Below are 20,052 nucleotides of genomic sequence, written 5' to 3'. Positions count from 1 at the left end.
ATACACTTAAAAAGTGGAGCGATACCTACTCATCCTTTACTTATTGAGGGATAATTAGGTTTTGATATGCTTCTATTTTTTCCAGCGACCATCATACATCTACATCATCCATACCATCTACACACACAATTTGACCTTTGCCTCTTTTGTGTGTGTGTAGTATGAATGATATAAATATGATGATGAATTGAATGCGTATCAAAACCTAATTATCCCACCAATAAGAAAGGATAATATCCTTCCACTTTTAAGTGTATGTTATGTACGACGGTGAAAAAAAGATTAAAACTATGATTATAAGATTTAGATTCTAATGCTAAACTAAACTAAATTAACTAAACTAATGGGAATTTATAAAGAGAGGGAATTCAATATATTAAATCCACCAATACTTTTAATCTATGACATACGCTTCATGGTTGTTCTTACAAGTGAACTACAATTAGGCAATCGAGCAATCCGATGCCCTTCTGAACTAAACATCGATAACAATTAACTGTTCTTAAGGTTGTTTATGTTTATGCTATTAATATCTTCTTTCCTTTATGTGAGCTCGGCAGCCATTCAATGTATTACCAGAGCAACATCGAGGAGTACTTCTAATAGAAGCGACCGTTCAATGAATCACCACTTAAGGCAAACACAAAGAATACTTCCCCTAAGCGACCACTCCCTACCCCTTCTAAGCGACAATGTTAATACTTCCCTAACTCTAAAGAACTATACTACTAAAGAAAAGTAAAGAACACTAGCATGATATTAATATTGCAAAACATAAACCCTATTCTATACTTCCATCCCCGGTGTGGTAATGGAACTAATAACTACAAACATAAAGAACTAACCTGATTGAAGAATACCATGAACCGGAAGAATCATTAAACCTTAAGACTGGCTTCATCTCCTCCCGCGAAGGAGAAGATTAGCCTTCCATAAAGAAGGAAGAACACGAAAGAACGAGAAGAAGAAGAGTCGAAGAACATAAGACTAGAAAGACTAATTTATTAAGACTTCGACTAGTTAAACCCGATCTTTTATTATTAATCTCTCTCTTCAAGTTCAATTGAGACAAGAATATAAGTGAATTGAATACATGAGGGCACTTAGGTCCCTCTATTTATAGGGGTTACAATGAGCTCTAGAAGCATTCCAAACCGTCATTTGTTTCCTAATACAAATGAGACTTCTTCTGAGTCCGACCGTTCTTCAAAAGAAATTGACTAATTGAGATCGATGTCGATTCATGCGTCTCGGGCGCATTATTCATCGTCCCGGACTTGTCGATGCGTCTAGGCGCTCGATCTATCGTCCCCGACGCAATCAATCGCGTCGGGGCCCGGTACATCGTCCCGGATGCAAAGCGATTTTTTCTCTTCGCTCTATCCTTCTATCTTCTTTTGCGGGCTTTGGTCCAAGCAACGAATCCTTTGGCCTTGGGCTTCCAAATAGACTTTAAAATAGGTCCAAGTCGCATCTTTAACAACTCCAATTCCTTGGCCTTCTCCATGATTGTCCACGGGCCTCCCATGTGATCCTTAATGCTCCAAATTGCTTCGTTTTACCCCATTTTCTCTAATATTCTACAAAACTCTCTTTTTCACCTGTAGAATCTTAAAACACAACATATAAACACTATTAGTCCACTAAGATGGCTAAACAAGAGGCATAATCGAGGGTTAAATAGCACTTTTTGAGCACTTATCAATGGATGAAGAGGTCTTCGACGAACTAGGGCTAAAGCAGAAACAATTTGTAGTTCTATGTGACAGTCAGAGCGCCATCCATTTGAGTAAAATCCGAGTTTCCATTCTAGATCCATGCACATACATGTGCGTTATCATTGGATTAGAGAAGCACATACAGGCATTTGTGTATCGAGAAGATCCATACCGACAAAACGGGTCGGATATGATGACCAAAGTCTTACCGAAAGGTAAGTTTGATGTTTGTTGTGTTACCGCCGGAATGGTAGCAGACTCCTCCTGTTGAGTTGGAAATTGCATGGAGGTATCCCCCCTCACTGTTCGGGGGGGGGAGATTGTTGGAGTTATCCCTCACATGAGGAGAAAAGGATTTTTGCTTGCGTGCATAAGCGGCCTTGAGCCTTCGAATATAAACCTGCCAATGACCAGCGCTCATGCCTTGGTCGACCTCTAGTACTTTCAGCGCAACCCGCGCTCGACTTGGCCTTGCCTAAGGCGCGACCCGCGCTCATGTCTATTTTCAGAAGAATTCTATTTTTTGTGGACCGCGAGTTTGCAATAAAGGTTGGGTGGGGTTTTTAGCAAAACCTAACACTCAGAAGAGACACGAAAATACACAAGAACAAATAGAGAAACCCAATCTTGAAAGTAATCAAGATTGAGAGATAACCTTTACAGAGATACAAGCCTGTAAAGAGAGAGGAGTGATCTAGTAAGGTGAGAGACTACAAGGAGTGATTGTAATCTTCCTTCCCACTTTATAAAAGGACTAGCTCTTATGGAACTAGACACCATTGGCCCAACCACGGTATATCTTTGTGTTGTAGTTTGCTTTTACTGCTTTACATTATTATCATTTGTTAATAGTTGTTTAGCGAGTTGGACATGTTAGCTAGGTTGTAGTTGATATTTAGATTGTTGTGCGGTTGAATTGAGTTCAACTCGAAGTTATCTGTGTAGTGAGGAATCGATTGGTATTGGTATTAACCCCAACAGTATAATGAGAAATGTCCAAGCGGAACTAGACCAAGTATTGGTTCATAACAAGAAGATGGAAGAAGTTGACGTTGGAAGCTTGCACTATTTCCGGTGGTGAAGGAAACTTTAAGGTTGCATCCTTTAGTACCTCTATTAATACCTCGGAGGGCTATGGAAGATACAAAGTTTATGGGATATTCAGTACCCAAAGACACAAATTCTTGTTAATGTTTGGACAATTAGAAGGGATCCAGTTTTTTGGGATGATCCTTTGTCCTTCAAACCAGAGAGATTCCTAAGTTCAAATATTGATTACAAGGGAAGGCATTTTCAATTCATCCCATGTGGGGCGGTGGCAGATTTGTGTAGGCATGTCATTGGCACAACGTGCGCTTCACCTTACCTTTGGTTGGGGCCATTCTACCCCATAGCATAATAAGCAACTGCTTGGGCCCCGCCCAAGGGGCTCCCAATATATTTTAGCTTACAACTTCGTTATTGCTTTATTATTAAAAAAAAAAAAAAAAAAACCTATTATTATTGTTTTCATTTATTTTAATTAGTTAGATTATCGCTTTTACATTGGAAAATTTGAAACTAGAAAATCCGTTAAACTTCCTTCGTTTCACTTTCGCATTTTAGCCTTCTCCAAAAAAAATACATGTATGTCTCTATAATTTATTAAAATTATTCATCACTCTATAACAAATAATCAAATATGGGGCATTGAAGACAACACTTCAATCTTACCTCTATTCTTCTTTTGTCTTTTTTGGTTTTTTACTATAATCCATCATTATATATATTGTTTTATTTGGTGTAGAATTCTTCTTCTCTCTCTTGTGCATTTCTTTGTTAAATAAATTTATTGAAGTTTCAAATTTATGAGATGACTATTCAATAAAGAAAAAAAAATAAAAAAATTGTGATCAATTTTTATAATAGTGTTATATTCTAAATTCTTTGTTAAATAAATTGAGGTTTGCATTCATACGAAATAAACGTAAACAAATCCATAAGATATAACAATTTTATTGGTATATATTAATACTATAATGCCCCATATTCAAACTTTGCTTAGGGCCCCGATTGACTTGAGCATACCATTTGGGTTCACCGATTCAATCTTTAGAATGGGCACTTGAAGATGGTGTAACGCCAAAAATGTGGACATGGCGGAGAGGTTGGGTGTAGCGAAAAGGCTGATCCGTTAAAGGCGATTAAAAACTCACCCGTGGCGCATGAGAGTGTTACGGGTTTGGCGTAGATGATGAAATAGGTACAAGCGAAGGAACTAAGTATCAGCAATGATTGGTTTAGTTGCACAATTTCTTTCAGTAAACCTCGGTTTTACTAATAAATCTACTTCTAATTATGGAAAAGTCTTTAGCAACACACAAAATGAACTGAAAATTGTGAACACAATGGCGTGGCACTCATTAGGTAGGGGGGTGCGTGTGTATTTCTCAAAGAAGTACTGAAAATCAAGGTCTCTCAACTTGCGTCATTGTGTTCACAAATTGTGTTCAAAGTGTGTGTTGCTGTAGAAACACTCTCTAATTATTGGCCTTGGTTCGCATTTACTCGTTGGAACTGGTTCATTGAATCTAATAATGAATCTGATATATTAACCATATTGTGAAGGACCAAAGTTAAGGCTTCCCATTGTACAGGAAGAAATCTCTATGAACTCTGTTGACGGAAGTGCTACAGGGGTCCATTCGTTTATTTCCAGTTAGAAGCCCACTACGCCTCTACAATATCAAATCAAATAATAATGTACGTTAGTGAATTCTGTTTCAATTGTTTTTTTTGCTATAAGGGATAAAAGTTTAATTTGATGGAGCTTATTTGCACCATCAGATCAGGCTCTCATTTGATAGAAAGGCTTTCTTTGTTAAGTTGAGACATTAGAACCCATCAAAGCACTCTTCTCTATCCTGATTGTAGTGTCAAACTTTGTTCCATGCATGCCAACCAAAGCCTAGGCCAATTAAATCCAATAAAATTGATAGAATTGTTGGAGGCACATAACAGAGAACACTGCTTTGAAAACATAGGCTGTTAGAAAAACTGTAAGAACCTGAACCTTTCATACCACGCCAGTTCGCTAGTAGCCTACTAGGATTATCCCTGTCGTCCCATTCAAGAGACGAGGTTCTCATTGGATTCTACCAACAAAATACTACTGTTTTGTTTTTGATGTAGAATACTAGCTTCTTGTTTGACTATCGTTTCTAACTTTCTATTATATTTTTGGTTTCGGTGTGATGAATCACCTGTTTACTATTGGCTTTATCCCTCCCATGAGGAGGAAAGGAATTCATTCTGCGTTGAGATGTCCAAAGCGATCATCGCTCAGTTAACCTTAACCAAGGCACGACCAGCCCATCTTTGTAGAAGACCTCCAGTGCTTTCAGCGCGATCCACACTCAGATTGGTCTTGACCCGAGCGTGACCCGCGCCCAAGTCTAATTTCGTGGGCTTCGCTACAGTAACCACAAAATTTGTTTTTTCATATAAAAACAAAATCAAGGTTTTGGAAAATCATGACTAATGCAAGCAAGCAACCAGAGAGAGAAAACCCAATCTTGAAAGCTATCAAGATTGAGAGAGATAACCTTTACAGAGAGATAACCCTGTAAAAAGATAAAAGTGATCTAGTAAGATGAGAGACTGAAAGGAGAGATTGTAATCTTCTTTCCTACTTTATAAAGAACTAGCTCTTGTGGAAGTAGGCATCATTGGTTGCTTTTACTGCTTTACATTATTATTTGTTGTTAATAGTTGTTTAGCGAGTTGGGCATGTTAGTATAGGTTGTAGTTAACATTTAGAATTTGTTTGGAGTTGAATTGTGTTCAAATACAAATTATATGTGTAGTGGGGAATCGATTGGCATTGGTACAAACCCCAACATTTACTCTGTCATACTGATCTTTTTCTTCATAAACAATGCAAAACCAGAATACTTGTGACAAAGCATATATGTATATCCAGTGTATTAGTCCTTTTCATGCCAAAATGCTACGGATAGTAAGGCTAAAATATTATTTTAAGAAAAAAAAATTAAGGGTAAATACTATCATGTAGTCAATATAATCTGATGGCTTAGTTTGATGCATCGGAACAAATTGTCCGGATTCTCAATATTTCACTGTACTGTCGAAATCCTTCCACAGATAAAAGGAAGTTCTGATTGATTTGGGTAATCTGTAATCCCTCGCGGTAGAGTCGTTAAGTTGCCTTGTTTCATGACATGTCACCAGCAGTTTTACTTTTCTCTTCCATTTTTATGGTTTCAAAATTTTGCCTTGTGTGCTTCTAGATTGATTGTGGTAACTTCGAGAGATTGGACAATTTGAACTGCTTTAAGTGGATTGGATACGTCCTAGGACGAGAATGTAGGATTGTCCTAGTTTATGAAATCAAGAGAAAAGTATCCAGATGGGATTACATGCATTTACTAAATTTGACTACAAAAAAAAGTGCGACTAGCCAAGTACAATCTGAAAGACTGAAGTTCTACGTCTGTTGTTTCATCTAATTGGCTGTATCATGATTTTCCTTCACCGCCACGAAGTTTCAGTACTACCTTCAACGGATCAGCCTTTCTCAATGTTATACCCAACCTCTCCCTCATATCCATCTTCTCTGGTGTAATACCATCCTCAAGAGCCCATTCAAAAGAATGAACTAATGAACCTAGGGCAAGGTGAAGCATGCGATGCGCCAGCGGTAGACCTACACACATCCGTCGACCTGCTCCAAATGGGATAAACTGAAAATGGTGTCCCTTATAATCGGTGCTAGACCTAAAGAACCTCTCCGGCTTAAAGGACAAAGGATCATCCCAGCAAACTGGATCTCTTCCTATTGCCCAAACGTTTACAAGAATCTGTGTGTCCTTAAGTATTGAATATGACATGAATTTGGTATCGTCCATGGCTCTATGAGGTACTAGTAAAGGTACTGGAGGATGCAACCTCAGTGTTTCCTTCAATACAGCCTGTAAATAGTGTAGGTCTCCTATTTTACTCTCTTCGATACATTTGTTCTGACCCACGACTTGGTTTAGCTCTTCCTGAACCTTTCTCATTACACCAGGGTTGCGAAGGAGCTCTGTCATCGCCCACTCTATAGTGCTAGTAGTTGTGTCTGTAGAGGCTGTAAATAATTCCTACATCATCCAGGCAACTAGTTAGACGTATATAAAGATATAGAAAAATAAAATGAACAGAACAGTATTTAACTGTATTAAAACAAGATAAATATAGGAACAGGGTGCTCTGTATATGTAACATGTAAAATGTGTAGGTGCATATTGTGAAGGCATCTGATTTAAGCTTTCCTTACCAGTATCATTATGTTGATGTTCTTCTCAGAGATATCTGCAGGTTCACCATCTTTCTGATTGCCTTGAAAGTCTAACATCACATCGAGGAAATCTACCTTTGTGCTCTTTTTCTTGTTTTGTCTATCTAGAATTCTTTGCTTAACAAAACGAGAAGCAAAGTCAAGTGAATTCCCCATATCTCGTGTCATATTTTTCTTTATACGCTGTGGGTCAAGCCATTGCAAGAAGGGAAAGAAATCAGCCACATTAGGCTTTCCACCCCATTCTATAGTTCTAGAAATCGATTTGAAGAATTCATCCCCTTCTTTGGACTGTGGATCAACCAGGTCTGCAGAAAGCATGACATTACCAATGACATTAAAGCTCATAAGGGAGACAAACCGCACAAGCTCTATACTGCCTTTCTTCTGAGATTCATCCCACATCCACCTTAACATGTTGTCTATACACTTTGTACGTAGCCGCTCCGTTTCATTGATTCGATTATTTGTGAAGAGCTCTGTGGTACAGATGCGTCTCAACATGCGCCAGTATGGCCCGTGTTGGCCTAAAGCCATTGAGCCTTGGTTATAAGAACAGGCCCTCATGGCCTCAGTGATATTTCTGCCGGCAAAAGTGAGGTCATGGTTCTTGAACATTTCCATGGCTGCTTCAGCTGATGATACCACCATAGTGTTCACTGTACCCAATCGAAGCCAAACGACAGGACCATATTTTCGACTAAGGCTGGATAAGGAAATGTGTGGCATTGTACCCAAATCAAACATGTTTCCAAAAACTGGCCATCCTGGTGGCCCAGGAGGAAGTTGGTTTGCGCCAACACTAGCCTTTTTCATAGTTGTTACAAGTAGGAGCAACATAACTGCTAAACAAATGCCGCACCATACCACAGAAACCAATGACCAGTCCATCACTGAATCTCATATGATTCAAATCATTAACTCTTCTTTGTTCATCTCAATTACATGTGTAAAGTTTCCATCTTATTGAGTCTGTGCGTAAAAACTATACGGCAAGTAAAGTTAAGTGATGAGTACATTCATGCCGAATGTGATTGTGTCATCTATTTTGGCAAAATATGTAAATCATTATCTTTCTCTTTTAATGCAATTACAACAAAAAGCAGATGTTGTTAAGACCGCCATAACCAAGCCTTCAATGGTGTTTGTGCTTTGTCTTATGCTGTGGTTTCGATATGCTAACCCAAGCTTTCGTAATAACAACAGACGCTACCAAACAACAATGAATGGGAATCTTCTAAAAGCAAATGTTTGAAGAGGAAAACAGAAGAGAGTCTAGAAAAGATTATCTTGTGGTCAAACAATCGAATCCAATGTTAAGACTCGGTAACTGCACCTAAACTTAACAGGGAAGCCTTTTGATGTAGCTAATCAGCTTAGTACCCATTGAGAATGCAAATATTTTGATCTTCGTGTTTCATTGTTGTTTCGGACATACTCGATGTAGCGTCTTTGGTAATTTAAGAGACGAGTCTATAAAAATTGTGTCCAATTCATATAGACTGAGGTTACAACATCTAAAGTCTACTTCTTTCCCATTAACCATGGATTCTCTAGTACACTAGGAGTTCTTGGTTGGTACGAGAACTTATGAGTAAGAGAATTATGCTTGAAAACATAGGTAATCATCATTCAACAGGTCAAAACGAAAGTACACTCCATTATTTTGATGTTAATTACATTGTAAGTCATATCCTCTTTATTAGAAGGTCTACTCCATATCCTGGCTGAACAAACATTTTATTCACAGGGAAATGTTGATATTTTGGAGATAAAGACAAAGAAAACTTTGAGAGGAGAAGAGAGGATAATCTTCAGTTCTACCATTGCTAGGTCCTTGAACCCATTCCAAATGGTATGTATGCATTTGGTAGGTTACAAGCACTAGAGATGCCATTTGCGAACCTATCTGGTTTAAAACTCATTCGCATCTTCACCCCAAATTGCAGGGTCACGGTGCATTGTAGAGATTGGAATCAAATGTTAATACCCTTTGGTATTCGAAGATCTCCAAGTTTCACCTCTTCTATAACCTCTCTTGCTACAAACATAGTAGGAGGGTATAGGCGCAGAGATTCCTGTATCACCATGGTCATCTGTGTGCACAAGTAGCAAGATGTTTCAGTCAGTTGAATTGGTCATCTTGCATGATAACACTAATTTCAAGAGGTCCTCCCTACTTTAGCAATTTGGTAAGCAAATAAGCTACACTACAAAATCTCCATTACTGAATTTGGACAGCTGTGGATCGCAGACCTATATAATAAGTAAGCAGAAACAGCTGACTGAAAAGTTCTACTAATAACTTATTCAATTCAGGTTATTACCAGTTTCATCTTGACAAGTGAATCAGCATTTGGTAAATGACCACTACAAACTTCTTCCACTTCAGCATGAGCACGAATTTGCCATTCAGGATGTGAAGCAAGTAACATTAAGCACCATTGAGCAGCAATTGCACTTGTATCATATCCAGCAAAATAGAAACTCTTGCAATTGTCAACTATGAATCGTTTTGCTGCGCCTGGTGTGAGTAGACCAGAATTGGCATTCTCAAGGATAATCATCAAAAGGTCTTTTGAAGATGTCGACTCCTGTCTACGCTGTTTTACACTGTTCAATATCAATGATTCGGCCTTTATCTCCAACTTCCATGTTTTCATGTTGTTCTTGGTTGGAAGATAGCTGCAAGAGTACTACTTGTTATATTGGCAACACATAACTAAATATTTGTTTCACTTTGGTTATGAACAAAAAACAAAAAAGGTAACAGTTGCTAATGGATTTGTTGATGCAATCTAATTGAAACTTGAACCAATTAACCAACAACTCACTACTTGCAATAAAGTTTGAAAATCATCTGAGCTCAAGTCCAAAGTAATGCACCTAGATCGAAAAGTTTAAGTCAAACTCTCTTGATTAAGTTCAACCATTAAACAACAATCGAAAAGCATATCTTCCGGCCTTTTCATATACTTTTTTTTTTTTTGAATAAGTTATGGGGTTAAGGCAGACCCCTACCTGTTGATAAACTTCAAAGAGTTACATACCTCCCTAAGACTATGATCATTAGAGGGAGGATCCTTAATACAATGACACTAGGCTATGAGCCTTACAATCATGAAACACTAGGCTATAACCTTACAATCATGGAACACATCAACATAACACCAATGCAGGTGTACATGCAAGACTAACAACACGTGACCATCTATCGTTTGCCACCAAATAAAAGCTTATCCCTCAAGGTCGGATGGTCCGTCCTTACATGCTTTTGTGCATGCTCAAAATCATAAAAAAACGTCCCGCACTCACAGCAAGCATACGTTAAACCAAGAGTGTCATCCCAAATTTCCTTAATGTATCCATCAAGGTTCTTACCTTTATATTTTGCCTTGAATGCTTGCTTCATCATAGCCAAGGTAGGACAGATTTCACCAGGTGAATGTCCCTTGACCACACTTGGAGGGGGTTCTTTACATTCATTCCTAGTAGCTCTTTTTGGCCTACTCACCGTAGTCCATTCATCGACTTAAGTTGAATTTTTCTGATTCTTTTGCCTCTTGTCTCTGTTCCAATTTTCCTTGTCTGAATAGGTGTCTTATTTGCTTCTTCACCACCTTTACAATGGTATCCACAAATAAGCATGCATCTGACATGTGATCCTTGAGTTCTTCTTGTTTAGCTACAAGTCCCTCATACATCCCTCTCTCTCTACTAAACAACTGAACCTCAACAGGTTGCCCTTCAATGACAAGTTCTCCTTGACTGGAGCTAGCTGCAACTAGTTCTACTTGGGGGGTTGCATTCACATCTTTATAGAGCATTAAGTGCATTCCTTTGTCCATGTCAAAGTTAATGGCATCGATGTCATTACCTTGTATGCATTTAACAGAGTTGACATCAGTGTCACCAGTAATAGTATTGACATTGATGTCAGTATTGCTAATGAGAACCTCAAAAGTATTACCATTACAAGGTGAAACCACTTGGTCCCTCCCAATACTGCTTAGAAGTGGTTGTGATTTAGCTGGTGTAGTTGAACTTCTCCAGTCAGTAGTAGCCATATCTTCATCCAGAGGAGCAGCCTCAGTATCAACACCAACTACACATATTTGATGTGCATCTGTAACATTAGTAACAATGGTCTGAGCTACAGGGACTTGTAGGTCATCAACCACAAAAAATAGGTAAGCTTCCCATCTCAATAGGGTTAACCACATTATCACCACCAGAGCCAGCTCCACCTTGCACATTTGTTGTTTTCTTTGGAGTCCACCTTTGCTTATGCTTTGGTTGCTTCTTCTGCAAGTGTTGGTTTTCTCACTCTTACTTGTATCACCCTGCTGCTTTGGACACTTGGCATCACTGTGTCCAAATATATTGCATATTTGACATTTTTAGGCACCCAATTATATTCCAAAGCTATATCAACTTGCACTCCTTTACCCAAATCCACCCTAGTTGAGCTTGGGAGGAGAAATCAGAATCAACAACTACACAAGCTCTTGCATAACTCAGTCGCTCCCTTTTTGATGTAGCATCATCCATGCATATGGGGTCACCAAGTATGCTTCCTACAAACTCAATCCCCTTTTTTGTCCATAGTAGTTTAGGCAAATCCATTTTAACCAAAACGGGAAGGGATTGAATCTTATTGCGTTGTTGTTCAACTGATTCAGACCAAGGCCGAACAACGAAAACTCTACCAGCTATGAATATTGGCCCCAATTCAATAACTAGTTGCCGATCTTCCTCATTCACAAATTTGAAATAAAACAAATCTTTGTCTGCCACCATTTCAAAGCTACCCTTAATCTTCCATTGCTTGTTTAGGGCTTCCTTGACTAAAGGGTATGGTAGTCTCTTCATATACTTAGGTTCTTACTCCAAACCAAACTATGAAATTCCATTTTAAGACATGGCTAGCTACATCTTTGGGTTGCATTCAGAACTATAGAGGTACATTTTGAAATTTTAGGTCAATAAGAATAGAATCATGGAATATATAAGATAATCTATTTGCTAAATACTTACAACTTAAATATGTAAAGTGAAGCATAATTTGTCTCAAGCAGTGGCATATTGCATTACATACTCCATATGTATCTACTCATCTTCATAACTGTAAAAAGATAATGATTCTTATTGCAGCATGACTTGGTGCATCTTAAACAATCATTTTTTACAAAAAAAAAAAAAAATGATGTGCTACGAGTTTAAATACAGTTTAAGATAAACGCATCACGTAAATAAGCTTAAAATACGAAATGGCAATCGACTCACCTAAAGCTTGGAATGCCAAAAAGAATATTTTTCTTAGACATGACCTGTTTGAGAGCCTCTAGCGTTATGAATATCTCTTTTCCCTTGCCATAAGAACTCCCAAAACAAGCTCTGGAGATCACATCAGCAGATAAGTCCCTCAAATCATCACCAATTTTTATGTCTGCAATACCTCCCTCACTTGCAATTCGGTTCTCCCACGATTTCAGCAATGTGATTGTTGACTCCACCATTAGGCCAACCATGCCCTAAGTAGATATATACATTGACAATAAGCTTAAGTATGTTGTTGTCAAATCTTAGCAATAATTTTGGTACTTCTACAATCTCACCCTGCTTGGAACATGGCAATTCAAACATCCTATGTCAGATACAATGATTGCAGGGACTGTAAATATATTTACATTACAAGGCTTCACTACTATATTCAGTTGATATGCGCTGCATTGGTAAATTCAAAATTTTCTTACATGACACACTCCATGGATCTTACTACATATGAGAATTCTGACTGATAGTTAGTCCATTCAAAAGAAAGAAACCAACGTTAAAACTTAAGTTACCTTAACTTTGTCCATGAAGAACTCTGGTGCCATTATTTTCTTTTTGTTGTGCCCACCAGTGACCATTGGACCTTATAATACCATTGCCAAGAATGGGACCAAGTTCATTTGTAAGGTAAGATGGCTTCCCTAGCCCCATATACTTTTGCTGGCTTATGTCCTTCACTAGATCAGGGCGTGTTACACACAAATGTACCCTAGGACCCATGGAGTACATGAATATGTTACCTGTCATTAGCAATATATGGCCTGGCGTAAATTCAAAATTTTATTGATTTGTAATGACTGGCACACACACCAACACACACAACATGATATGTAAGCAATACTACGATAGTTGCCGAAATCTAAAACGCCCTTTTACTTCAGGCATCCAATGCACATATTATTCCTACATAATTAGAAATTATAATTCGACCAGTAACTTTAACTGAAGCCTAGCTTGTGTGTGTTAATCTGATTCTTAATGTCTATTCACTATTGTTAACATACTCTGTTTTCAAATTATTTGAAACTAGTATAATGATGCATATTGTACGATTTGATTAACATCCAAACTTAGTTGCCCAACAACATATGCAGCAGCCCATAAGTCGCAGAGATAGAGAACAATAGCACATAGAACATAAAAAGGTACTGAAATGAAAAGAACAGTTGTACCATACAGCCTTCTCCATTGCTCTAGATAAGGGTAAAAGACGGGAAAATAGTTGTCCAACAAGTGTACACCATCTTGTCCTTTGAGCTTCGCAGCAGTTGAGTTCTGTATACTTGTAATGTCCATGAGATTTCCATACAGAAATGAAGGCTTTTCCCTTAGCCTTTTGGGCTTCAACCATAGTATGTTATATAGATGAGTCAGAAAAGTAGAGAAAAGTATGAAAGCAAAACAGAAGAAGATTGTTATGAGGCTATGGTGATGGTGAGAGTGCGAATTTGTTGCACACTGATTATCCGTGGTGTGCATGTTGACCCTTACCCACATTGGTCCACGTGTCCCAGTAAAAAAAGGATAGAAAATAAAACCTACAATATCTTGCTCTCTTTTTCTCATTCATTATATTGCTCCAAACTCAAAAAAATATTATGAACAAATTGAGCTCAATTACCAACTAGGTATTAACAGTTCATAAAGCCAGTAAATCACTTAACTCTTCCACCATAATTGTATAAAATAACAAAAATAATAATCTCTCTATTTTTTTACCCGATCTAGTTGCTGCACCCAATAAACTAAACAAAGAGAGAATACTAGAAGAGGTAGAGAGAAGATAACTGAATAACCTTTTTTTTAGTCAAAGTATAAAGTGGATCACTGGCACACGTGCAACAGGACGGGTTGACATTTGGGATCAATTTAAGTGTTGTCAATTCTGAAATCTTATTTATTTGCAAGGATGAGGATTAAATGCTTGCATGAAGACGAAACTTCGATTGTTACATGTAATTAATACCTGCTGGACCGAGTCCAAATACACTCACACTCACGTACGGTTGAAAGAGATACAAAATTCCTTACTTTGTGAATATCACGCCATATTACTTTAGAGTTTAGACATATTCATCAAAGACAAATTAAAGAAGATGGTTGAAAGATGCATTCCTTCACGTAGTTCCTTTTCAAAATTAGGTAGACAGGAATCTTTTGTAGGTCGAAAATCTTACAGGCATACTAAAGAATCGAACAAACAACACAATATACTTGGTTAAATGGGCGGACAGTGAATTTTTTTGCTGAATGTTTTGTGTCTGTAAGTCGAAAACAGATTCATTGAGTGATGTATCGATTGAGATTTGTATTTGCCATAGATGTGATCAAGTGGGAAAATTTCTAAAACAATAATGTTCTCAAATTTAATGAACAGAAGTTGACAAATATGTTGCCGTGACTAGGAAAGTATATACTTCGAGTCTCAACAATTGATGAAAATACATGTTTTCTGAGGAAGGAAACAACTTTCTTTGAAAAACTGCAATATTTTTCTCTAGCCACATTTCTTTGGTCCTAGAAGAAGAAAAAACCAAAGGACTATATGCATGTGTGCATGCCAAGAACAAACTGTGTAAACTGCAAGTATGACTCCTCTTTATGGAACAACTTCACCTGGTTTTCCCTTGTAAGGTATAGGTATTATCTTCAATGGGACAGCTTTCCTTAGTGTTATTCCCATTCGCTCACTCATATCCATATCCGCAGGCTTCATACCATCTGGCAAGATCCAATCAAAGGAGTGCAAGAGAGAACCAAGAGCCAATGGAAGCATGCGAGCGGCGAGGGGAACTGCAGGACACATACGGCGACCTGACCCAAAAGGCAGGTACTCGAAATTATGTCCCTTAAAATCAATCGTGTTCATTTCCAAGAACCTTTCTGGCTTGAACACTAATGGATCTTTCCATGAATGAGGGTCTCTCCCAATGGCCCAAACATTAACTAGTACTTGAGTTTCTGTAGGAATGTAGTATCCTAGCATTTTGCAAGAGTCCATAGCCATATGTGGAACCAGAAAGGGTAGAGGAGGGTGAAGTCTTAAAGTCTCCTTGATGACTGCCTTGAGGTATGGGAGATTTTCCAAGTCTTTTTCTTCCAGCTCTCGATACGAATTGACAACTAGTCGGAGCTCTTCTTGAACTTTTCCATTGTCTGGGGGTTGTGGAGGAGTTCCGCCATTGCCCATTCTAAGGTACTTGTGGTTGTGTCTGTTCCGGCTGTGAACATTTCCTGAAGAATGAAAGCAATCAGTATAAATATAACTTAGATGACTCAGCTTGACATAGATGATAGATAGCTTAGTCTTATTTAACTATCAAGTTGAAATAGGTATAAATATTAATTATGTCGATCGAAATCTTACAAAGATGATGACATTGATGGTCGTAGCAGTGAACATAGCAGGCTCCTCAATGCCGTCTCCATGGAAGCCTAGGAGCACATTCAAGAAATCATTTTTCTGTTCTTCACCACCTTCATTGAGTTCGGATTCCAGTCTCTCTTTGATGAATCCTCCAGCGATGTTGAATGCTCGCTCCACGTGAAATTGCATCTTCCTCCTTATTCCTTGTGGATCTAGCCAACCTAGCATTGGCAAGAAATCAGCTACATTTGGCTTCCCAGCCAAGTCCATGACCTTACCAGCATGGTAAAAGAATGCAGCTCCTCTCTTAGATTTTGGATCCAAGAGATCCTTCGAAAACATTAGGTTTCCTAGGAGATTGAAGGACATCAGAAAAAATGTACCTACCGATGTCAATAGCATTTGTACCACCCTCACCGCCCTCCTCTACAAATTGCACCATTCGACTAACACACCGCCCACGAACCCCTTTCATTGCCTCAAGACGGCTTGTTACAAAGAATTCACTAGTACACAAGCGCCTCAACATACGCCAATGTGGACCATATTGTGCTGTTATGAGGGATCCTTCATTCCCATGTTTACTCCCTTTCATGGCCTCATAAATTTTTCTACCGGCCAACACCATGTCATGGTTCCTGAACATTTCGCGGGCTACATCATTTGATGATATGACAATAGTTTTCATTATACCTAGTCTAACAGTCATAATGGGACCATGTTTGCGAGCTAATTCCATGAATGAAACGTGAGGAGCCCAACCTAACTGAAAAATATTGCCCACTACAGGCAGACCTCTTGGGCCGGGTGGCAACTGCCCCTGCTCTTCCCTACGACGATGGCGCCGCTCAGTTAGCATTGCCCATATGACGTATAGTACCAAGGCCACAAACAGACCCACAAGTTCAAACTCCATATTAGTTTTGAAAGTGTACGTTTTGAGGCTAAAGAGAATACAGTACTTGGTTTGTACTAAACCAGTTGCTTATGTTCTATATTTATAGTGGTTCATGCTTAGATTGGTGTTTGAAGCATGCAACTTCTTGTATTTAGAATTTAGAGACATTCGTTAACTCTATGTTGACTGGACCCACCAGTTTTATTGACTGGATATTAAAATGCCTGTATGTGGTTCAATAGTGAATTTCTCTCTTAGTTTCATCTCATCCTTATCTAACATATCTTATGCTCTGAAACGTACGTCATAAGCCGGCCCAGAAAAGGAACTTAAGACCATTTCAAGATTACAGGAGAGGAATGAGTCAATAGGGAAATGAGGTGATGGATGGGAATGAGAGAGAGTATGAGTTTTTTTTTTTGTAACTAGAGAGTATGAGTTATTTATTAGATGTTAAGCGTTTCCAATAAATTCCATACACATGAATACATGATTTGCCGATCAAATCAGATGTCTAGAATTCTGTCATGAAGTTCTATTGTGCAATCTCCATGCGAAGTTGCTAAATGCCTAATCAGACAGTCTGGTAGAGTGTTATATGAAGGGGTGTGCATGGTACCCAATTACCTGAACTCGAACCGGAACCGGGATCGTTTATAGCGGTTCTGGGTCCTAAAATGTTAGACCCATTTAAAGTGGGTCTTTAAGAACCGACCCGATAAAAAATTGAAACCGTTAGAACCGAATAGTAAAAAACCGATAGGTACCCGAACTAGGGGTGATAAAAGGGCCGGGCCGGGTCGAGTAGGGTCAAGCATGAAAACTCAAGCCCTTAACCCGCCCCTTGACCCTCATTTTTGAGGGCCAAATGAGGGCCGGGTCGGGCCCAGTCTAATTATACTTCACTAGTTTACTATTTTTTTTGTGATTTTTTTTTTAATTGATTTAATGATATGTATATAAGTATACAAAACTAATTCTTATATCTTTAGAAAAAATATATATATATAGATGGTGGAAGAGATGATATTCTTAAAACATCTATATTTTTCATACTTAACTATGTTGTTAGGTTGAATTTGCTTTATGTATGACTTATATACATATCATTAAATCAATTACAAAAGTGCATATATTATATTATGTTATAATTTATTCCCTATTGAAAACTAATTTAATGATTTTTTTATACAATTTAGATAATTATAGTATAATACATAAATATATATTATAATACATAAATTATCACCTCTATTTTGGGTTTACACAAAATAATCATAGTTCACTTTTCTTTTTATATTTGACCTCTTTTACTCAAATTACAAAATACCCCATATGATATGTGGTAAACTACTATTATTAAACATCATTTGTAGTGAAAATATTTAGTTCAAATAGAGATAATTGTGGTATCCTACATATATAATGTAAAAAAATAAAATATATTTTATCGAAAAAAAAATACTGAGGGCCAAGTGAAGGCTTGGAAGGGCCAAATACGGGCCGGGCCTATGCTCCAGAACCTAGACCCTAGCCCGCCCCTAACAAGCATGAGGGCCGGGCTGGGCCAGTCTGCCCCTCAAATCTGTGAGGGCCAACTTTTGAGGGTTTTGACGCGTATTTTTTTAGGACCGGGTCAGGCTGAGTTGAGGACCGAGGGCCAAATTATCACCCCTAACTTTCGAACGAAACCGAACCGATTAGTTTGATTTTGATATATAGAATTTAGTATTATATTACACTAAATAAAGACAAACCCAAACATTATTATTATATATAGTCTATATTTGTTAGGTGTAAAATTATACTAAATATATATAATATTTAACATAATAGTGAATGTGTATTATTAAATGCATCTTTTATAATAGTATATTAAATATGTGTATTATAAATATTAATAATAATATTTACTGTCTCGTCACGCCTACACGTATAGTCGTATACTATGAATTAACTAATGCACTGTCTATATTAACTAATGCATGAACATGTACGTGCTTGATATATTACATGTATATATATTAGATAACGAATACGTGCAATGCTAACTAACAATTGTGGTACATATAGTATTTATTCTATATATGACGCATTACGTATAGTATAATATACATATGTTCGATTTAAAATATACACATGCATATAATGTATGAGAATGTATTTAAAAATTTTAGATAACTTTCAAATATTATTATTGAATTTAGGACTATCACTTCTTATGAGAAGACAAAAATATGACAAGTATTATAGTCGTCGTAAACCAACTTTTATATCGGTTATATAACTAAAAAAAATAATTTTAGCAATAAAAACGTATAACCCGATAAGGAACTGGAACCGACTTAATTAATGGGTATGGGTCTAGGTTTTCAAAATATAAGAAAAAATCCGAAAGAACCGAACCCAATAGGAACCGCTAAAAATAGACCCAAAATCGAAATCGATAAAAACCGACCCATGAACACCCTAGTTATATGCAACGAAATAATTAGCCAATTAAAACACTAGTATGTTGGGAGATTTTACTAAAAAGTCACACCTCAATTTAGTTATTTTCTATTCTAAATGATTTCAACTTGGAGTTCACACTAAGAAATCACTCACCCAAGACTTTGGTAGTTATCATCACAAATTCAACAAACAAAACCACTAATTTATCATCACAATCATAGTAAATAATAAATATGGAAATAAATTATGCAAAAAGACACAAAGATTTAAGGTGGTTCGGTAAATATTACCTACATCCACACAAGAGCCAAGTTTCCTTTATAGTACGTAAAGATTGGAGAGTTTACAAGAAGTAACAAGTATAAAAACAAGAGGCCTCACTTCAAACCCTAGCTCAACAGAGCTCCCACAATACCCAAGAAATGAATCTCTTCAAAGCTGTATCAAAACCTTATTCTATTTCCTTTATATAGGTACACATAGAAAAATGTGAGAAAATGGGTTTTGGACCAAATATCAAACACTATCAAAATTTGGTAGGCATGGTACGAAGTGCCCCGACCAAGGCATGGGCGCGTGGTCAGCGCCCCTTTCTTTGTTGACTTCCAGTGAATTTTGCAAGGCCAGGCCCTTCGTCGCCCTTCTCAAACTAAAAATGAACGTGAGCCATACATCATTAACACAGAGCAAAGCTCGACGGTTCCATAAACCCAACATGGTAGCCTAATCAATGTACACTAGTGTCTAGTGATGAGACTATGTTTTGCCAATCAGTTTGGCATTCTAAAAAGAAAAATAGCCAACTGAATTGTTTCGGGGTATGAAATAATGATTTGCACCTGCACACTAATATTATTACATTTAGTGAGCAATAAACAGTTCGCAGCCTCATTCGAAGGAGAAAGGTCTTCATGTTCCCAAAATCAACTTCCACGACTCT

The 20,052-nt window shown here is 37.6% G+C and overlaps 1 protein-coding gene and 2 pseudogenes across 3 annotated transcripts; all 3 read right to left on the bottom strand.

The window, feature by feature from the left end:
- Positions 1–6,031: 6,031 nt before the first annotated feature.
- On the bottom strand, positions 6,032–8,061 carry LOC147482630 (cytochrome P450 76A2-like). Its single transcript, XM_086580652.1, has 2 exons — positions 7,036–8,061; positions 6,032–6,859 (listed from the first exon to the last, which is right to left on the bottom strand). Exons 1-2 carry the CDS (start codon positions 7,945–7,947, stop codon positions 6,236–6,238), a joined length of 1,536 nt encoding a protein of 511 aa, XP_086436778.1. The 5' UTR covers positions 7,948–8,061; the 3' UTR covers positions 6,032–6,235.
- Positions 8,062–8,698: 637 nt separating this feature from the next.
- Positions 8,699–14,309, bottom strand: LOC147482629 (cytochrome P450 714C2-like; annotated as a pseudogene). Its single transcript, XR_015205492.1, has 6 exons — positions 14,113–14,309; positions 13,566–13,734; positions 12,906–13,133; positions 12,343–12,590; positions 9,384–9,741; positions 8,699–9,152 (listed from the first exon to the last, which is right to left on the bottom strand). The product of XR_015205492.1 is annotated as a cytochrome P450 714C2-like (transcript).
- Positions 14,310–14,785: 476 nt separating this feature from the next.
- LOC147482628 (iridoid oxidase-like) lies at positions 14,786–16,732 on the bottom strand (annotated as a pseudogene). The gene is made up of 2 exons (XR_015205491.1): positions 15,761–16,732; positions 14,786–15,627 (listed from the first exon to the last, which is right to left on the bottom strand). The product of XR_015205491.1 is annotated as an iridoid oxidase-like (transcript).
- Positions 16,733–20,052: the final 3,320 nt, after the last annotated feature.

Source organism: Coptis chinensis, chromosome 8 (assembly GCF_015680905.1).
Source record: "Coptis chinensis isolate HL-2020 chromosome 8, ASM1568090v1, whole genome shotgun sequence".
Classification (NCBI taxonomy): Eukaryota; Viridiplantae; Streptophyta; class Magnoliopsida; order Ranunculales; family Ranunculaceae; genus Coptis; species Coptis chinensis.
Note: the sequence above shows the minus strand (reverse complement) of the source record. Positions and strands in the feature narration are given on the sequence as shown.

Coding starts and splice junctions, on each gene's coding strand:
- LOC147482630 (XM_086580652.1), bottom strand. CDS start 7,947: ATGGACTGGTCATTGGTTTCTGTGGTATGGTGCGGCATTTGTTTAGCA. Junction 6,860..7,035: donor ACATCAACATAATGATACTG/GTAAGGAAAGCT, acceptor TGGATGATGTAG/GAATTATTTACAGCCTCTAC.